Source organism: Stigmatopora argus, chromosome 3 (genome assembly GCF_051989625.1).
Source record: "Stigmatopora argus isolate UIUO_Sarg chromosome 3, RoL_Sarg_1.0, whole genome shotgun sequence".
Classification (NCBI taxonomy): domain Eukaryota; kingdom Metazoa; phylum Chordata; class Actinopteri; order Syngnathiformes; family Syngnathidae; genus Stigmatopora; species Stigmatopora argus.
Genome location: NC_135389.1, coordinates 11103912 through 11120071, shown reverse-complemented (window position 1 = coordinate 11120071; position 16160 = coordinate 11103912). Strand labels below are relative to the sequence as shown.

At 39.8% G+C, this 16160-nt stretch overlaps 2 protein-coding genes across 6 annotated transcripts in view; one reads left to right on the top strand and one right to left on the bottom strand.

Annotated features, from left to right (window-relative positions):
• tspan33b (tetraspanin 33b) overlaps nt 1-6611 on the top strand; it is a 21240-nt gene extending 14629 nt beyond the window's left edge. Inside the window, 5 exon segments of the mRNA XM_077597488.1 lie at nt 2432-2528; nt 3919-4064; nt 5422-5435; nt 5437-5581; nt 6522-6611. Coding sequence (XP_077453614.1) covers nt 2432-2528; nt 3919-4064; nt 5422-5435; nt 5437-5581; nt 6522-6611 — 492 coding nt within the window.
• Nucleotides 1-16160, bottom strand: part of ttc38 (tetratricopeptide repeat domain 38) — a 16664-nt gene extending 504 nt beyond the window's left edge. Inside the window, exons 1-17 of one of the 5 annotated variants that reach the window (XR_013299484.1) lie at nt 15974-16160; nt 14746-14823; nt 14534-14615; nt 12985-13156; nt 12605-12778; nt 12439-12514; nt 11751-11870; nt 11566-11625; nt 11310-11348; nt 11030-11111; nt 10040-10205; nt 7948-8107; nt 7524-7597; nt 7070-7241; nt 812-6607; nt 147-207; nt 20-61 (exon numbers count right to left, since the gene is read on the bottom strand). Coding sequence is in view for 1 of the 5 variants with exons in the window: in XM_077595388.1 (XP_077451514.1) it covers nt 7157-7241; nt 7524-7597; nt 7948-8107; nt 10040-10205; nt 11030-11111; nt 11310-11348; nt 11566-11625; nt 11751-11870; nt 12439-12514; nt 12605-12778; nt 12985-13156; nt 14534-14615; nt 14746-14823; nt 15974-16003 (1398 nt within the window). In the remaining 4 variants the exon portion in view is untranslated. Of the gene's footprint in view, nt 1-19; nt 6608-6797; nt 6847-6888; nt 7242-7523; nt 7598-7947; nt 8108-10039; nt 10206-11029; nt 11112-11309; nt 11349-11565; nt 11626-11750; nt 11871-12438; nt 12515-12604; nt 12779-12984; nt 13157-14533; nt 14616-14745; nt 14824-15973 lie in introns of those variants that run through there. The other 4 variants (XR_013299483.1, XR_013299482.1, XR_013299485.1 and 1 more) reach the window with 4 other exon arrangements.

The window sequence follows — 16160 nt, the reverse complement described above, 5'->3', positions numbered from 1 at the left end:
TGGGGGGGACTAGTTTTACCTTGATCTGGCCCAGTCTCCTCTCCTGGTCATGCAGGAAAACCTGCAACAAAAAAAGCAAGTTATCATATATAGAGAGTGGAGATTCAATAAATAGGCTTAAGTGTGTTTTTTGGAAATAGTTTTACCTTGATCTGGCCCTGTAACCTCAAGGTTATGAGTGTCCTGGGAAAACTTGATTTAACCAAGCTATTTGGGAGTTGCCAAACAATTATTACAGGAAACAGAAATCTTACAAGAAATTAAATAAACGATCAAGATAAAGAATGAAAATAAGTTAGTCAGTGCTACAAGCTATTTTCCCTTTTGCACATAAGGTGATTAAATATACAGACTGAAGTTAACAACTACGGGAAAGTTGGCTTAACAATTTTTGTGTGAAAACAGAACAATTACAGATTGGAGTTTAGCACTCGCAATAAAAACTATCATTACATACAACACACCCGGAACTGAGTCTTGCCTGTGGATGTCATTTTTGAGTGAGCCTTTACCCTGCAAACTGTCCGTTGATGTCTTGACTTTGTTTGATTAAATAAAGTCTTTGTACACGACTCATTAATTGAGAGGAAACGGACAACATACATTTTAAGTACAACTGGAAGCATCGACGTGACGCTAATGCTAAGCTAGCTGTGAGGAAAAGGAGCCCAAACGTAAATTATCGACGGTATGTTTAACCTGGCATTAAACTAACCGATTTGTTGGCGTTTTTAGCTCGAATGACTCCTAAAATAATCTACCGGTAGCGTGATAAAAGGCACTTAGGCCAGTAAATTGCTCAACAACTTACCTCGTTGGCGTGCTACACGGCCATCAGCATGGAAATGGCTGTTGGAGAAGACGAGGCACTGCGCATGTGCTTAATTTACGCAGCTGCGTCACCAAGAGACGTAGCCACGCCCATTTTGTTCCGCCATCCTTTAATGTGGAAAAGATGGTGTATTGCTTACCGCACTCCACGTGCTGGTTTGTCCTCCCAACTCAATGTCCATGTTTTGAAGATGACGTAAATCAGGGCCTGGAAATATATTTGTCTCGCAAAATAATTTAGGCCGCAGAAAAGAAATATATTTAAATTTTCGCCATAGAAATCAATAATTGAAAATTATTGCAATATATTTCTAAACCCAGTTTTTAATATTTTGCAGGTTTACAAAAGAAAATCAGTGTGTACCTTGCTAAGTTTCAAGGAAATGTATCACATTTGGCTGCATTTATAATTTCAGGCCACAAGGAGACAAAGTACATTCACGCTCACACTCATACCTAGGAACAATTAAGTGTCCAATCAGCCTACCATGCATATCTTTGGAATGTGGGAGGAAAGCGGAGCACCTGGAGAAAACCCACGCAGGCCTCGTTTGAGAACATGCAAACGCCACACATTTGGACCAAGCTGGATTTGAACCCAGATCCCCACTGTGAGGCCAACGCACTAACCACTCAACCACCCAGGGTATTATTGATGCTTTTTTAAATGTGTCGACAGGGTTTGGAAAAAAAAGCATTGAAATTGATCTAGTAGGTCATATATAAATAAAACACAAATTTCTAAGGAAATTTCCACACGAAGCTCTCAGAGCAAACCATACCGCCGACTCCCCGGCAGCCCGGGCCGTTGGCACTGTCAGCCGCCGGACTTCCTGCTGCTAAACAGAGCAATTTAACAAACCCCAGCATCCCTAAATGATTCAAATGTTCCGGCACTTCAAAGCCCATCCAAATGCTCCATTTCGACAGATCCCTTGAAGGAGAATGTGCAGCTAATGACGGGAGAAGATGATGTTAGGTCCCAAGATCCTCAAGTACAATACACCACGTGTAGGAGGAAGATCAGTGTGAAACGTTCTGAAATATTTAGAAGAACAACAGGATCAAATACATTTTGATCCAGCTTGCCGTGTTTATCAGCACAACTAGCTTTTTTTGCTCTCTTTCTCTCCTCAAGCACTAATCAGAGTCATTCCGGGAGCCCAAAAGCACCCACAGAAGTTCATTTCAAGCCAAATTAAATCTTATAGCTCCGTCGCTTATCAGCGTAAGGCGGCATCGTTATCATACGGTATATTATCTCAATTCGATCTGCATCACCTTGTTTTGGCATTTTTATAAGCAAGGCCCGTTCAAAAAAGAGAAACAAAACAGACTTTAAAAGGAACCTTTCTAAATGGAGGAAATTTATTCAGGGGGTCTACTCATAAATCAATCAAATCAGGGCATTTAATTTATAATTCATCTGGGTCTTGATTATATTAGCACAAGTGGCAAACACTGAAAACAGAGAGTAGAAAAAGCATTTTTCAACTGTAGCGCATTTTACATGCATTAAGTCTATTGACCCCACAGGTAATGAGTTTTATGGTAAATGCTGCCAGCATTTGTGCAATAAACATTCTGTTTCTCTTTCAAGGCTCACCACCCTTTGGGCTGGGTTGTGAAGAAAGGGATCAAGCACTATAAGGATGACCTTGATTTGCAGAACATGATGGATTCTATTCAGAAAAAAGGTGCTGTTCTTTTCTCACCCTACTTACCATATATCAATAACCAAAACCACAACTTCATGGCACGCATCACACCCACAAAGTGAAAACAGCAGCTTGTTCCCGCAGAGATGCGAGAACTTTTGTTTGTTGTTATTTCCATACTTGAGAAGCGAGATTTAGTATAAACCCCAAGGCTCGACTCATGTCACAATAGCGAGCAGTAATTTTCAACAAACAAACCGGTGGGATGTAACGTAAAGCGTAGAGCCATGTTTTCACAAACAATATTATTTTCCTCATAAGCCCCATTGCACCAAATCCTTTCAGCCTTTCAGTTCATTGCAGGACCACATGGCATAAATCTCTCCAGTTACCCAATACTGAATCAAAGAGCAACCAGAAATCATTGTTCGCTAGAAAGACAGTCATGACCGCCCTGCAGGCCGGTTTGAACTTGTCTCAAAAAGAGAAATGCACGTGAACAATTCAAGCTTTCTGTTCACTGATAAGTCTAGAAGTTACTTTGTAGGGTCAGAGTCGGGGTGAGAAAGCACGTAACTAAGCGTACATCAATGGAGCTATGCCATTCTAAGGTCATGTGGTGGCATCACCATCAATTGAGAAAAAGCGTATACTTAACTGAAAACAGCCTCAAACCAGAAAGATGTCAATCACATACGTCTTTGGTCCAGGATACAACGTCACCCTTTAAAAATGGTAGTGCTCCCCCCACGCAAATCTGTGTGTGGCCTGCCAATAGTCCTGACTTTGAACTCAAAACAACACTTGCGGGCTAAGCCTGGCTCCGCGGTTTATTTTCAACGCAACCACTTTGCCACAACTTCTGCTGGAATGCCATTTGTGAGCAACCTTATGATTTCGAAAACTAACAAAATAACTAAGCTACAACTAGAAAAAAAAAATTAAACAACATTTTGTGCTTACAAAATTACTCTCTTCTTACAGTATTATGACATTGTTTAAACTTGCGCACAATAAATTACCATTATTTATCTAAAAAAAAATCTGAACTACATTGGAACATTTGTGGGAATTCCACCCAGGTTGTGGTGGTTGTGTGGCTAATTCACTGAGTATTCGTTCAAAGAAATCCCCCTCACATTGCCAATTTTGCTTGTTCGAGATTACCAGTCAAATAATTCATCAAAGAGGACCAAAAAGAGCAACAGCAGAGTAAGCAGTTGGGCAACGGCAGTGAACATTTGGCAGACTTTCCTCGGGTGCAAACACATCCTCAGTACGACTATTCATCCCACATTGACATGTTCTCTGAACACGGGGCATCACTTGACAGGCAAAGAAACTGATCTTGTAAAAAAGAAATACATCAAAACACAATGTTAAAAGTGAGAAGTGATAAACTATAATGTACATTCCCATATGTTTCTAGTCATGTCCTTCGCACAGTTCCAGTGTTGTGGGTGGAACAACTACAGGGACCGGTCACGGAATACGTACTTCAACTGTACCGAGGAAAACCCGAGCTCCGACCGCAGTGCCGTTCTTTTCTCTTGCTGCGCTTTTCTTCCTATAGAGGTGACTGTTTTCTTTTCTTTCCTTTCTTCCACCCACAGAAAAAGAAATAAATCACATCAAATAGAGGAGAGAGGATTAAAGTTTCTGAAAAAACACGACATCCTCCAAAACTCATAATTGGTTGACTGATTGCTCTGGGGTTAGTGAAACAGCAAATTGAGGTTCATGGTGATTGGTTGAGTGAGTCTACAATTTTGGGACCGTGCTACACCAGTCTTAGCAAACCTGCACTGCCATTGACAATAATACAAGTCCAAATCTATTTTCACAGTCAGGGCTGGCAGTGGATGATCTGTTACAGTGCCAACGATGACGATAAAAAATGACAATGTATTGCAAGGCTTTTTTAAAGACCAAGTTTTGTAAGGCTTTTCTTTCCTGTAAAAAAAAAGAACATGTAAGGCTTTAATTCCTAAAAATAAATATGTATATCAAGGATTTGTTTTCTTTTAAAAAGGATCATGGATTTTTTTTTCAAGGACCATGTACTACAGTATGACTTTTTATGGTAATGCTAGTAAAGCTTTTTTTTCTAACAAAAATAAGACCATAAATAGTAAAGGTTATTTGTTTGTATACATTTTTAGAGCTTTTTTTCCCCTTAGTTGTAAATTCTCATCTCCAACCCGTCTGATGTCCTCAGCATCCAATTTTGGCAGTGATTCCTTCCTTTCTTTTACTCATTCAATTTATTCAGTGTATCTGTACAAGGAGAATATCCACACAAATCAACTCAAGGCTGATGTAAATGTGAGCAGATAGTCACACCTAGGTACACACATAATATATATGCAAATATGATCTCATGCACGCATACCTGGTTGCAATTTTTTCCATTTACAGAAATACAATTGCAACCGTGGCCAAAATGCATCGTGTACATGCCTCGAGTTGACAGCTCCTTTTTGTCTTCACCGAGACAGGAAACTAAAGAGGGCTTGTAGATCCATCACACGGCTATCGATTATCTATCACAAAGCCAAGAAAACGGAGCAGCAACCTATTTTACATTACCTCCGAATCAATTAATCAAACCCTTGAAGAATCGGAGCAGGAATGCGACCTATTGGCCCGCCGGGCCTGTAACTGCGGGGAAGTTGCTTCAACTCGTTTAGGCTTTCACCTCACATCTAACGGACTTTGAAACATTTTTCTCCAGTCGTTTTCTTTCTTTTCCCAATTCTCTGCAGTAAACAGGCTTCTGCAAATCTCTTCGCAGCCGTCAAAACATTTAACGTCCTTGTCAGTGCTGGGAAAAACACAGTGCCACCCACAATGACTGTTGGCTTCAGAGAAGAAAACTTGAATTCTCATACGAGTAAAGACTTTCAATATTTGCTTTCCTCCTATCACGAAGGCACTCGTCAATACTCTGCGGCACTTGTGTTCAAACCTTGGACCACCTGCAGGTGGACAAGTCAATCTACCCAGTGGGGTGTGCCGACAGGGCCATGTTTTGGATCGAGTCTCATCTCTTACTGGTGGGAAGCCTGGCGCTGGGTTTGGCCTTGCCACAGGTAATATTTCAGCACCACTCAACATTTCTAAGTATCTTTCAAGTCCCTGATGATTCATTTGTTTTTCTGAAAGAAAAACCACGAGACTCTTGGTTGATTTGTGCTCTAAAATAGCAGACTGTAACTACTACGCACACCAGAATCAAATTTCCAAGTTCTCACTGTTCAGCTCAAACGGAAAAATAGTGAGCCAGTCCATGGTATGGTAGCGAGGTGGGTGGGTTCCTTAGCTATAATGGGAGAGCGGCTGATTACCATGCAATTCCCGCAACCTCCAAGTTCTCTCATTTTAAAAGAAAGCTTTACTATACATGGTCATTTTTTCAAAAAGAAAATGCCTCTACCAGCTAAGGTGGCACTAAAACAGTTAAAAGACTTATGATGTTTAGAGGAATATTTTTGTTGTTAAATATCTATGCCAGCAATCTGAAATCAAATCTGCCATGAGCTCTCCCAGATTTGGTCAACAAATTCAAATTTGGTATGTTCATAATCAGCATTAGTTTCCAGCCCTGAGAATTTATATGGAGTCACATTTGATCATGCAATCTGGAAATGTCCAATTTAATACCCATCTTGAATATTGGTTTGTTGTTGTTATTTGTTTGTATGATTAGGTTCCCAATGTTAAAGTACCAACGAGTGGGAATTCTACCAAATTTGTTGTTTTTGTCCAACATCACTAAACCTGATTTATAAAGTAATTGCACAACAGCTGTACAGAAAAAAAAAAAATCCAACAATAACAATGCTCCTGGATTGCAGCTTTATAACCCTGTAAATGTGACTCTCATCCACACAGACTCATTCAGAATAATTTGGTCCTGCTGTCATATGAACATTGCAACACGTTTCTGAGGCACCTTGACAGGGTTGGCATAGGCATGAGCTTTAACAAGCGCCAGTTGAGTCATCTGAAGCTGCTGGTGCTGTCCTCTAGATTGCAGGAATTGTGCTGTCCCAGATCCTGATCTCACAGATCCAAGAAGAGATTACCTCCCTGTCGGGAGCGCCAGCCAACAAAGACTAAGTAAGGAAAAGAAGAATAGGACAAGAATGAAAAAGACAATTGTCGTGCTCTTTTCCACTAAGAATGCACTCAGAAGGGTTTTAGCTGCATCTTGTTTTCCATGTAACTACAATTTGTGTGAAGCATTTGGGGGGGGGGGGGGGGGGGGGGGGGGGTGGATTTTAAATATTGAAATCAAACTTGTACCTCAGTTGCATGGGTAAGCAGTGTTGATAATGAATGAATTCAACCAAACCTGGCACGCACACAAAAAACGAGGCAAAGTTTTTGTTCTTGCTTAATGATTATTAATAATTTATTGACATGAAATCATGTATTAATGGTGAACAACGATTTCCAATGGTTTTTTGGTTTTCAGGTGGAACCAGAAGAAAACATCGTATTTTTCAGCCACCATTTCAAATGTCAACACATGAAAGATGATTTAAAATGTGAAAAATGATTTAAAAAGTCAGCACCTTAAAACAATGTCTCCGATGGGCGCCCGTAATCAAACGAGGCAACACGACTCCCTCACGTGGTGCTGCTCGCACGTTGAAATCATCCTACTGAAGGGCCATCGCTCTCTGCATCAGACGATCGGTCAGTGGGGAGTTTGGTCTTGCTGCTGCACGCTCCACTACCAGACATCTATTGGAATTCAAAACGACAGCACGTGAAGATGAGCACAGATTCAGAAAGAATAGAAACTGACAAGCCAATCAATAAAGACAGTTTTACATAAACCCAAAAGGACTCCTGATCAGTACAATGTCAGGATATAACACAAATAGAACCGGACCACTGTGTCATGATCACATTTCTTTTATGTTACCATTGCATGGTATTATAGCTGTCACACACAAAAGAAAATGAACTCAGCAGACAAGAAGCAGCGCTGCATCTCCTGTGAAGCTCCCCAAATTATGTCACCTTCCGAGTCTCTGCTGGTGTTTGTTCTCTGATTTCAAGGCCGCGTGAATAAGCAGTTGATGGAAGACGTCTCTCTGCAAACAACAGTGGACAAAGCCATTAGTATACACAATAACTATTCCACACTACATATTTGCTTTCTCCTAACACTGTGTGTACACTGTGGCACCTTTGGGACATGAAGTCCATCAGCATCCATCACGAAGATTCATTATTCATGTGTGTGCACTGTGCAACATTCTCACACTATCCAATGCAATATATTTACGGTCTAAAAAGCTGGAGCTCTTTGGCTGGGCATTCTTTAACTCTAGCCAACATTCATAGTAAACCGTTGTTTTTTTTTATGCAAGAGACAACAGAGCAAAATAAAAGATTGAGATCGTATTAACCGAACGTGGAGTTTTTTTTACCCAGTTCTTACCTGTGCGTCGCTGCCCCCGATCTGCACCATGTTGTAGCGCACAGGGTAAAGTAAGTCCACCGCTTGATCATAGCGTCCTTCATTATATTCCATCAAGGCCTGACACATGGGCACCCCAATTGGTCCAGCGACTTTATGCTGATAATTATCACCTGGCGTCCTATGAACAGAAGGAAACTGTCGATAAGGATATGGTGTTGATACTGTAGAAGTTATCTTGCACAATCAAAGCTTTCAAATTGAGCAAAAAACATTAAGCACAGTAAAAATAAAATAAATAAAAAAAGAGTATAAAAGTCAGCAGTACAAGAGCAGCAACAATTTTTCACTCATTAACCTTAGTGGCCTTAAAATGAGATTCAGTCAAGCACGATGCAAAAATTCTTAAAAAGCTGCTGAGTAGTTTATCACACAGTCTGCTGGATAAATAATCTACAAGCTCATTTTCATGAGTGACACGTTGTTATGCCAAAGGTTAGTAACAGTCCCGAAGCCAAACATTTGGATTTTACGGTCAATATGTCGCAACATGGCGGTTAACAATTTAGTAGCCCGCAGAAGAACTTCAGAGGCGAGAGCAGAAAAAGAATGGAGACATCTTAGGAGTCTGACCAGTGGATTTGAAAGTGAATAATGATTAGTACCCTTGACTGACCCTGAGAGCTACTGAGGTTTAGATTAGTTCCAATTCCGATCTATGTGAGCAGCCAGGTAGAAAATGGGACAAACATGTTCCGTTCACATAAAAGAATCCTAACACATTCAATTCCAGTCATTTAACTGACACGAGTGAACTTTTAGCATGAAATTTCAAATATTTTCTAGTCATCCTTCTCAAAAATAAGGACAGCATAATTATGGTTCCAATTTGCTTCAACATACACAGCAAAATCTTCTATATATTTAAATCACGAAACACTTTAACATGTAAATTGCTGTTGAAAGATAAGGAGTGCTGTCCAACTTACGAAAAATCAAGTGAAGTACAGGTGAAGATACTTTGATATACAGAGCAGTGTTTAAAAGAGTTGCTCTGTAGTGGCTCTTCTAAACTTTTCAAGCAAAATTGGAGCAAATCACTAATTTAATGCCCGTACAATGCTGACTCTTTGGTCAGTGATAAGATATTTGGCAACCGTCTACAATTGTTGAATCATATGTACACGTTTAACACAATTAGATCAATTAAACTTAAAGCAATAAAGAAATACTAATGAATATATAACAAATACACAATGCATTTGATAGTGTATTAGTGGGAGTAGATGAGCTTTTGAAATGGTTTCATGTTTCTTTTGATATCCATCATTTTGGACTGTTATTTATTATTTTGGTTATTGCAAGTTAGGGACAATATTTCAATTCCATTGCTCCTGTAGAATAATAAAGCTATTAGGAAGACAAATGCCAAATCCTATCCGATTTGTTTTGCCGTAGATTGTAAAGGAACCTGGCGTTAGCCTCACCTCCAACATTCTACAGAGATGATTCCTTCTTCTCATAAGGCTTTCTTGGCTTTTGCCAATAAATCGCAGCTGTCTAACTGACAGTATAGCATTACTGCGAAGTACACATTACGCAAAATCCCACTATTTAAACCAAAGTGACACGTCAATAAATGAAAAGCTTTAAAGCATATCTTGACATATTGCTGGACGACTAAAGCAGAGTGGAGAGTGTCAATCTATCACCTCCGAATTGACTTTCAATCTTTCAAGAGCTGCCACCCACTCGAACATCACCCCCATCCTTCCGTGCATCTTTTGCTACTTATGTAACACTGAAAGACATGACAATATAAAGAAGTGGTAGATAACAGCTTTTCCAGGGGCTTTTTTCCAGATGCAAATGGGAAACGACTGTTTGTGGTCAGGCTGCCTGAACACATTACAAGCACAAAGCCCCAAGGGGAAGCAATCGTTGGACTGGGCTTTGCGACTTGGACTGCTGCTCTCTATTCTGTTTGCACACGTCCCACATCATAGGCTTAACATTTCTCCTGTCTGGGTTTTACATAAGGTCCCGGTAGATCTTATGTAAGACAGATGGTGTTGAGGTGTGTGGCGGAGAGAGGAAATGGTGCAGAAATTACTTAGCCAGCTCCTGGAGGCCTTCCAGCAGACGGCGAGAAGCTCCCATCTCGTTCGCTCCCAGCAACGTCATGAGGAAATGGAGGTCGTTGAATAGAGTCATGTGGTCGTCGGTGTGAGGAAGCGTTACCTGGAGCAGCTCTCGGTAGCGCTCCTTTACAAACACACCTGACAGGTGCACAGAATACCGAAAAGATGTTCATTGAAATGATAACAAATCCCATAAACATATTACATTACTAAGACATCATAGGATTGTTGGTCCAGCAAGTCAGCAGTTGACAATTTTATTTTCCGCGTTGCCAATTTCAAATAATGTTCAGTTTTTAAATATACAAATGGAAACTTGTGTTTTTTTCCCCTCGATGAAGTGGAAAAACAATTTAGACATGAAGAATTTGATAAAAACATCATAAAGTCTAAGTTGGAAGTCGACAATTTTATTTTCCGCGTTGCCAATTTCAAATAATGTTCAGTTTTTAAATATACAAATGGAATCTTGTGTTTTTTCCCCTCGATGAACTGGAAAAACAATTTAGACATGAAGAATTTGATAAAAACATCATAAAGTCTAAGTTGGCAGTCGACAATTTTATTTTCCGCGTTGCCAATTTCAAATAATGTTCAGTTTTTAAATATACAAATGGAAACTTGTGTTTTTTTTCCCCTCGATGAACTGGAAAAACTATTTAGATATGATGAATTTGTTAAAAACATCATAAAGTCTAAGTGTTCAATAATCAATCATGCAAACAAAAACCATAGATGTCAGCAAACTTTAGAAAAAAAAAGCTTAGAAATGCGATTTAGAGGGGCTCCAAACACGAAAGCTTGCCATACTGGATAAGATACACTAATTTGAATTTTCATGTTGTGAATGTGATCTGCGTGAAATATAAAATGTCTGCTTCATTAAAGGTAAATTGAATGTTCAAACTCTGGAATAGAATATTTGCAAATGCTTGAAAATGAAGCAAATGAATTTTGCTTACCCTCCATCTCCAATCTGGTGAGCAATGAGCTGCAATCCACAATGTCCAACATGGATGCGGAGACTTTACAACGTTTGATCAGCTTTCGGAAAGAGAAAAAAAACTGTCACCACTTGTTTTGTTTTTTAAACAAAAATGAAAAAGAACTTCATGGTTAGTAACACGCTACAGCTTTAGAATAATAACATAAAAGAGAATGAGAAAAATTATCAGCGTGCCATCAGTATGCATTCCTTCTAGCACACCCACTTAAGAATGGAATGGAAATAAGTGAACTAACCTGAGAATCAAATATTTGCAGCGCAGCCTCGTATTGCCCCTGTGGAAAAGGAGGCGGCAAACAAATGGACGTCAGCCTTGAGACATGCATGCGTGATAAGATTGCTCAGCACAGATGCATACACAAATTAATCTTGCAATATAATCAACTGTGGACTTCAAATTACCCCAGAGAAAACACATCACAAATACAAGTTGCAAAAATGATTTGACTGCCAACTTTGTGCACGACTGAGAAAACTCATTATAGCGTTTACCTTCTCAATGTAGTAGAGTGCCCAGTGCCAATAGTTGTGACTGGCCAGCATATCCGATACCTGTAATCACACAATATTTGTTGACCAGAACATTCCCCAAGGTCGTTTCATTCACTGGACTCGAGCAGAACAGGACACGCACGCAGTTTTTTTTTTCATCAAGGCAACATGTTGCTTTTCAATACCTGCCACTCTTTCTCCCGCCCTTCCATGAACTTTAAGCCTTTGTCTATTTCGGCTGTCATTTCATAGACGTGAGCCATCGAATGGACAGCCCAAGCGTCATCAGGAACCAGCGTAAGACCCTGCACGAGAAAGAGATCATCGAAATGACTGAGAAAAACCAATGCCTCGGTTTAACCTGTGGATGAAAATTTATTTCAAGTGTTCTGTTTTACAACTAAAGTAGAACTTTGCATGTTGAGAAGTGTAATTTGAGAAAAGAAATTGGCTTGAAGTGAGATGACACAGATTTAAAGCAGGATGACTGCCGCAAGACATTAGAAGATTCACTTCCAGTTGAAATGGAATAGAGATCTATCGCCTTTAACAGCACTGAAGCTAAACCCCAACCTCAAGAACAACTTAAAATCGTGTAAACTCCCTCTTTAATAGATACTTAAAATTGCCCAGTGTTGATAAAAGCGATAATGTTTGATCCTGAAATGTATTATACTTCCATTATTTCTGACGGGAAAACTTTTCAATCATCATCCTGGAACAGACTGTGTTCTACCTTCCATAGTGCTTGTATTATTCAACAGAGCAGATAAGGACTCCATGAGTGGTTCATTAATGCATGTCAAAATAAATCTACTGTGAATCAAATAGCATCGTGAATGAGGAAAAATTACAGAAGGAAACTCAACTCACCTCCATTGCTACTTTCTCAGCTTGGTCGTAAAATCGCGTCTCCAGAAGACCGAAAGAATACATTCCTTTCATATAGCTGAAAATGGACCATCGATGAAAGGTTACATTTCTTGCTTTTCAACTAAACACTTATCAAGAAGTGTGTGTAAATCCATGTAATGTGCACCTGGCCAAAGGCATGTGAGGCTTCCAATAGGGCAGCACTCGGGCAACAGAATCCCTCATCTGGGTTTGGGCTCCCATATAGAAATAACTGTCATGGGCAAACTTGAGGGCAAGCATGTCTGTGGGATGATCGACCAGGATATCTTCCCAAACATCACTGGCTTTGGAAAAGTTCCTACAAGAACCACAAGTTGATGCAAGGACAGGAAACAGTGTGGCTGTTGAGATCAGCAAAACATCTCGGAAGTCCAATTCTCATGTGATGGATGTCCAATCCATTTAGACTGGGAGAGCGAGCAACGAATTATCACCGCCAGTCCTCGCAGTCTATATGGCTTGGACGTCTATCGTCGACATAAGACACGGCCATTTTAAACTCACCCATGTGAGAATAATTCCATGGCCTTAACGTGGAGCTTCTCCCTCGGGCTGAGGTTTTGACTGGCGGCAAGCTCCACGGTTCTCTTCACGGCGCTCGCCAGGCGTTGGTTCAGGCGGGGGGATGTTGCAGTTCCCACCAGCTCTAAGCCCGTGCTCACCACATGACCCATCACTACAGAGAAAACCATCATAATCAGTCGTTGCTTTTTAGATGATCTTACTGCACACAGAAGCCAACTCTTACTTATGCTGCATTCTTTATTGATTCGTTTTCCGTACCACTTATCATCACAAGGGTCGCATGAGTGCTGGACACTATCCCAGATAGCTGCGGGCAGTAGGCTGAATTGGTTGCTAGCCAATCACGGGTCACAATGAGAAGAATAACCATTCATACTTACACTCATAGACACTCAAAATTTAGAGCAGGGGTGTCATATGTACAGCCCAATGGCAGAAAGTGGCCAATTAGGGGTTGTTCTGCCCGATAGGCAGTTTGTAGCTCATTCAGAATCAAATGCTTTTATTTTTTGACACGGGCGCAAAAAGCCAGAATTTTTATGAGTTGTGTGATTGAGTACAGTTCACTATTCCACTTTGCGGATGGCAAATTGAGCAGTTACATTTGTCCTTTCCCCCCTTGAAATATTAACAAACGTTACTAGATCGAAAAAGAACATACCAAACAAAGAAATCTTCACAAAACCTTAAAAATAAGAGCAAAGTTTCAACAAATCTGCAATGAGGTCACCCTCCCATTTTTGTTAGTATCTCCCTCCACTTAAGCTTTAGCATATCTCAGAGTTTTAAAAAAAAGTAACATATGCCAATATAACTCAGTAAGTTAGTGTTTCTCTACTCTTTAACCATTATGCATACAAAACCCAAGTGCAACAAGATCCATTAAAACATTTCCCTGCACCACCAGCAAAATATCTCGAGGAAAAGCAATGTTTTTGAAACATTTAGTAAGTGTTTTTTGTGGACCATATTGGCCCAGTTGAAAAAGCAATATTGTGTCACCACAATGGTAACCTATTATGCCAGTAAAATTTCTAAGGACATTGGCAAGCATGTTATTGAGTTACCAACATACACATTTCTTTGTATTATATTGCAAATGGCTTGAATGATGCCTGTGGATGAAATTTAATTTAAAGTTTTCTGTTTTAAAACAACAGTAGAACTTTGCAAGTTCATGGGTGCAATTTGAGAAAAAATAAATTGGCTTGAAGTAAGATGATACACATTTAAAGCAGGATGGCTGCTGCAAAACATTATAAGCTTCACTTCCAATTGAAATGGAATGGTTTATGGCGAGGGAAAAAAGCACCTTGGATTAAGCCTTTTTTTAAAAGGTCAGAATTTGTTGCTTGCTTTGAAATTATTTTGAGTTTTCGCCAATAGCCCACCAGCCAAGTGTTTATAAATTATTTTAGAGCTGGAGATTGTGTGGGTATAATTGCAGTCAGTGCCCCAAACAAGACTCAGCCATTCCTGAGCCCTGATCAAAACGTTGAAATGTTTTAAATTAAATGCACAATGTTACCAAAATCTGGATCTGCTGCCTTGATGGCTGTTATGCATCCTTCGACTCCACCAAGACTTTCAATGTTGCGCCACTTCACATACTGGTTTGGAAATACAAAAATGGACAACATGAAAAACAGTCAGAAATTTTCTAACTTCTGTCAAAGACAAGTGGGAAAATGAGTTCACTTGTATCATTTGTACTTTGTTATCTGACAGTTGTTTATCTACCTGAGTGAGAATAGCGTCATAAAGTTTGCAAGCCTCATTACTGCTGGTGGACAAGGGAAGCCCTTCGGCTCTCCAAGCCTGGGAGGGAAAAAGTGCCAAGTCAGTACAGCTCCCGTCAATAAAATGGAACAAAGTGCAAAATTTTAATGCAGGAGATAGTGAGCATTTTTTTTTTATTAGGAATTTAAGTATGTCTAGCGGCAGTACACTAAAGCAGGGGTGCCCATTATGTAGATCGCGATCTAACGGTAGATCACCAAGGTACTATTGTATGACAATAACATTTTGATCCCTCCTCTCTGTCGATTTCCTTAGCTAGGCTCTTTTGAATTTGGCATGTCCGCAGTAAGCTTTGGCGTGAATCGAGAATGGATTTTCACTCCCGTTACCTGTCGCTCCCATACATATTGAGATAGTCTAATGTGAGGAATATCATTACTACATCATTGCTGAGCTTTGTCAGTGGCCTGTTAAATAGATAGATCATGGAAGGTTAACTGCTTGAAAAGTAGATATTGGAGCAAAAAAGTTTAGATAATCTTTATTGAATGTATGATCAACTAATTGTATCAGTGGGAACCTTTGACTTGAATTTTCTTGATGAACAAGAACCCACGTGTACATCTAGAAATCAGAATTTCCAAGTGCACTAAGATTTGAGTTATTAAAATAAGGTTGTTGTCTTTTTGCTAACCTCGCAAAGGTGACCCTCCAAGATACTGTGATGCCAAATGATGATTAGATTTTGGAATTTTGATAGCTAAACAATCGGAACGTTGCAGACCGATTTATCAATACAAAGTAGTACTTGAATTGACTTAACAAAGGAATGCGAATTAAATGCATCTTATTTAGCCATTCAACTATAGTGTGGATACTACTGCATATATCCTTTTAATTACAACTGAGTGAACAAGCGTGTATAAAACTTCAAATTAAAAACAAATCAAGACTGCCTGACTAAACTTGCTTGACTTGATACAGTCATGCGACTTTTTTGCTTACTCGGCAAATATACTCAATGTTTGTTTTGTTGGGCTATAAAGCCAACGTTTTAATCAATGAATATATACACATATATAAACATTTTTATGTCATTCCGGTTGTGAGAAGTCAAAACTGCGTGTGGAACGGGTCGCCACGTAAGTCCTTTAACACCGCGAGGGATAAAACACCAAAAGTTTGGTTTGCAACTCGTCCTACAACGTTGCACTTTGGCAACACTCACCTCACAGTCCCTGTAGCTCAAAGCATCCATTTGAAAGTCAGTGTCCTGCTGCAGAAAACGTTTCACAAGACTTCTCGAGTCTTGGGACTGTTTGCAGACCGCAAACTTTGTTTGGTCAAGTTAGAAGACGCTACCCGGAAATGCCACCGGAAAACGCCCTTTCAGATTAAGTGCCCAGACTAATGCC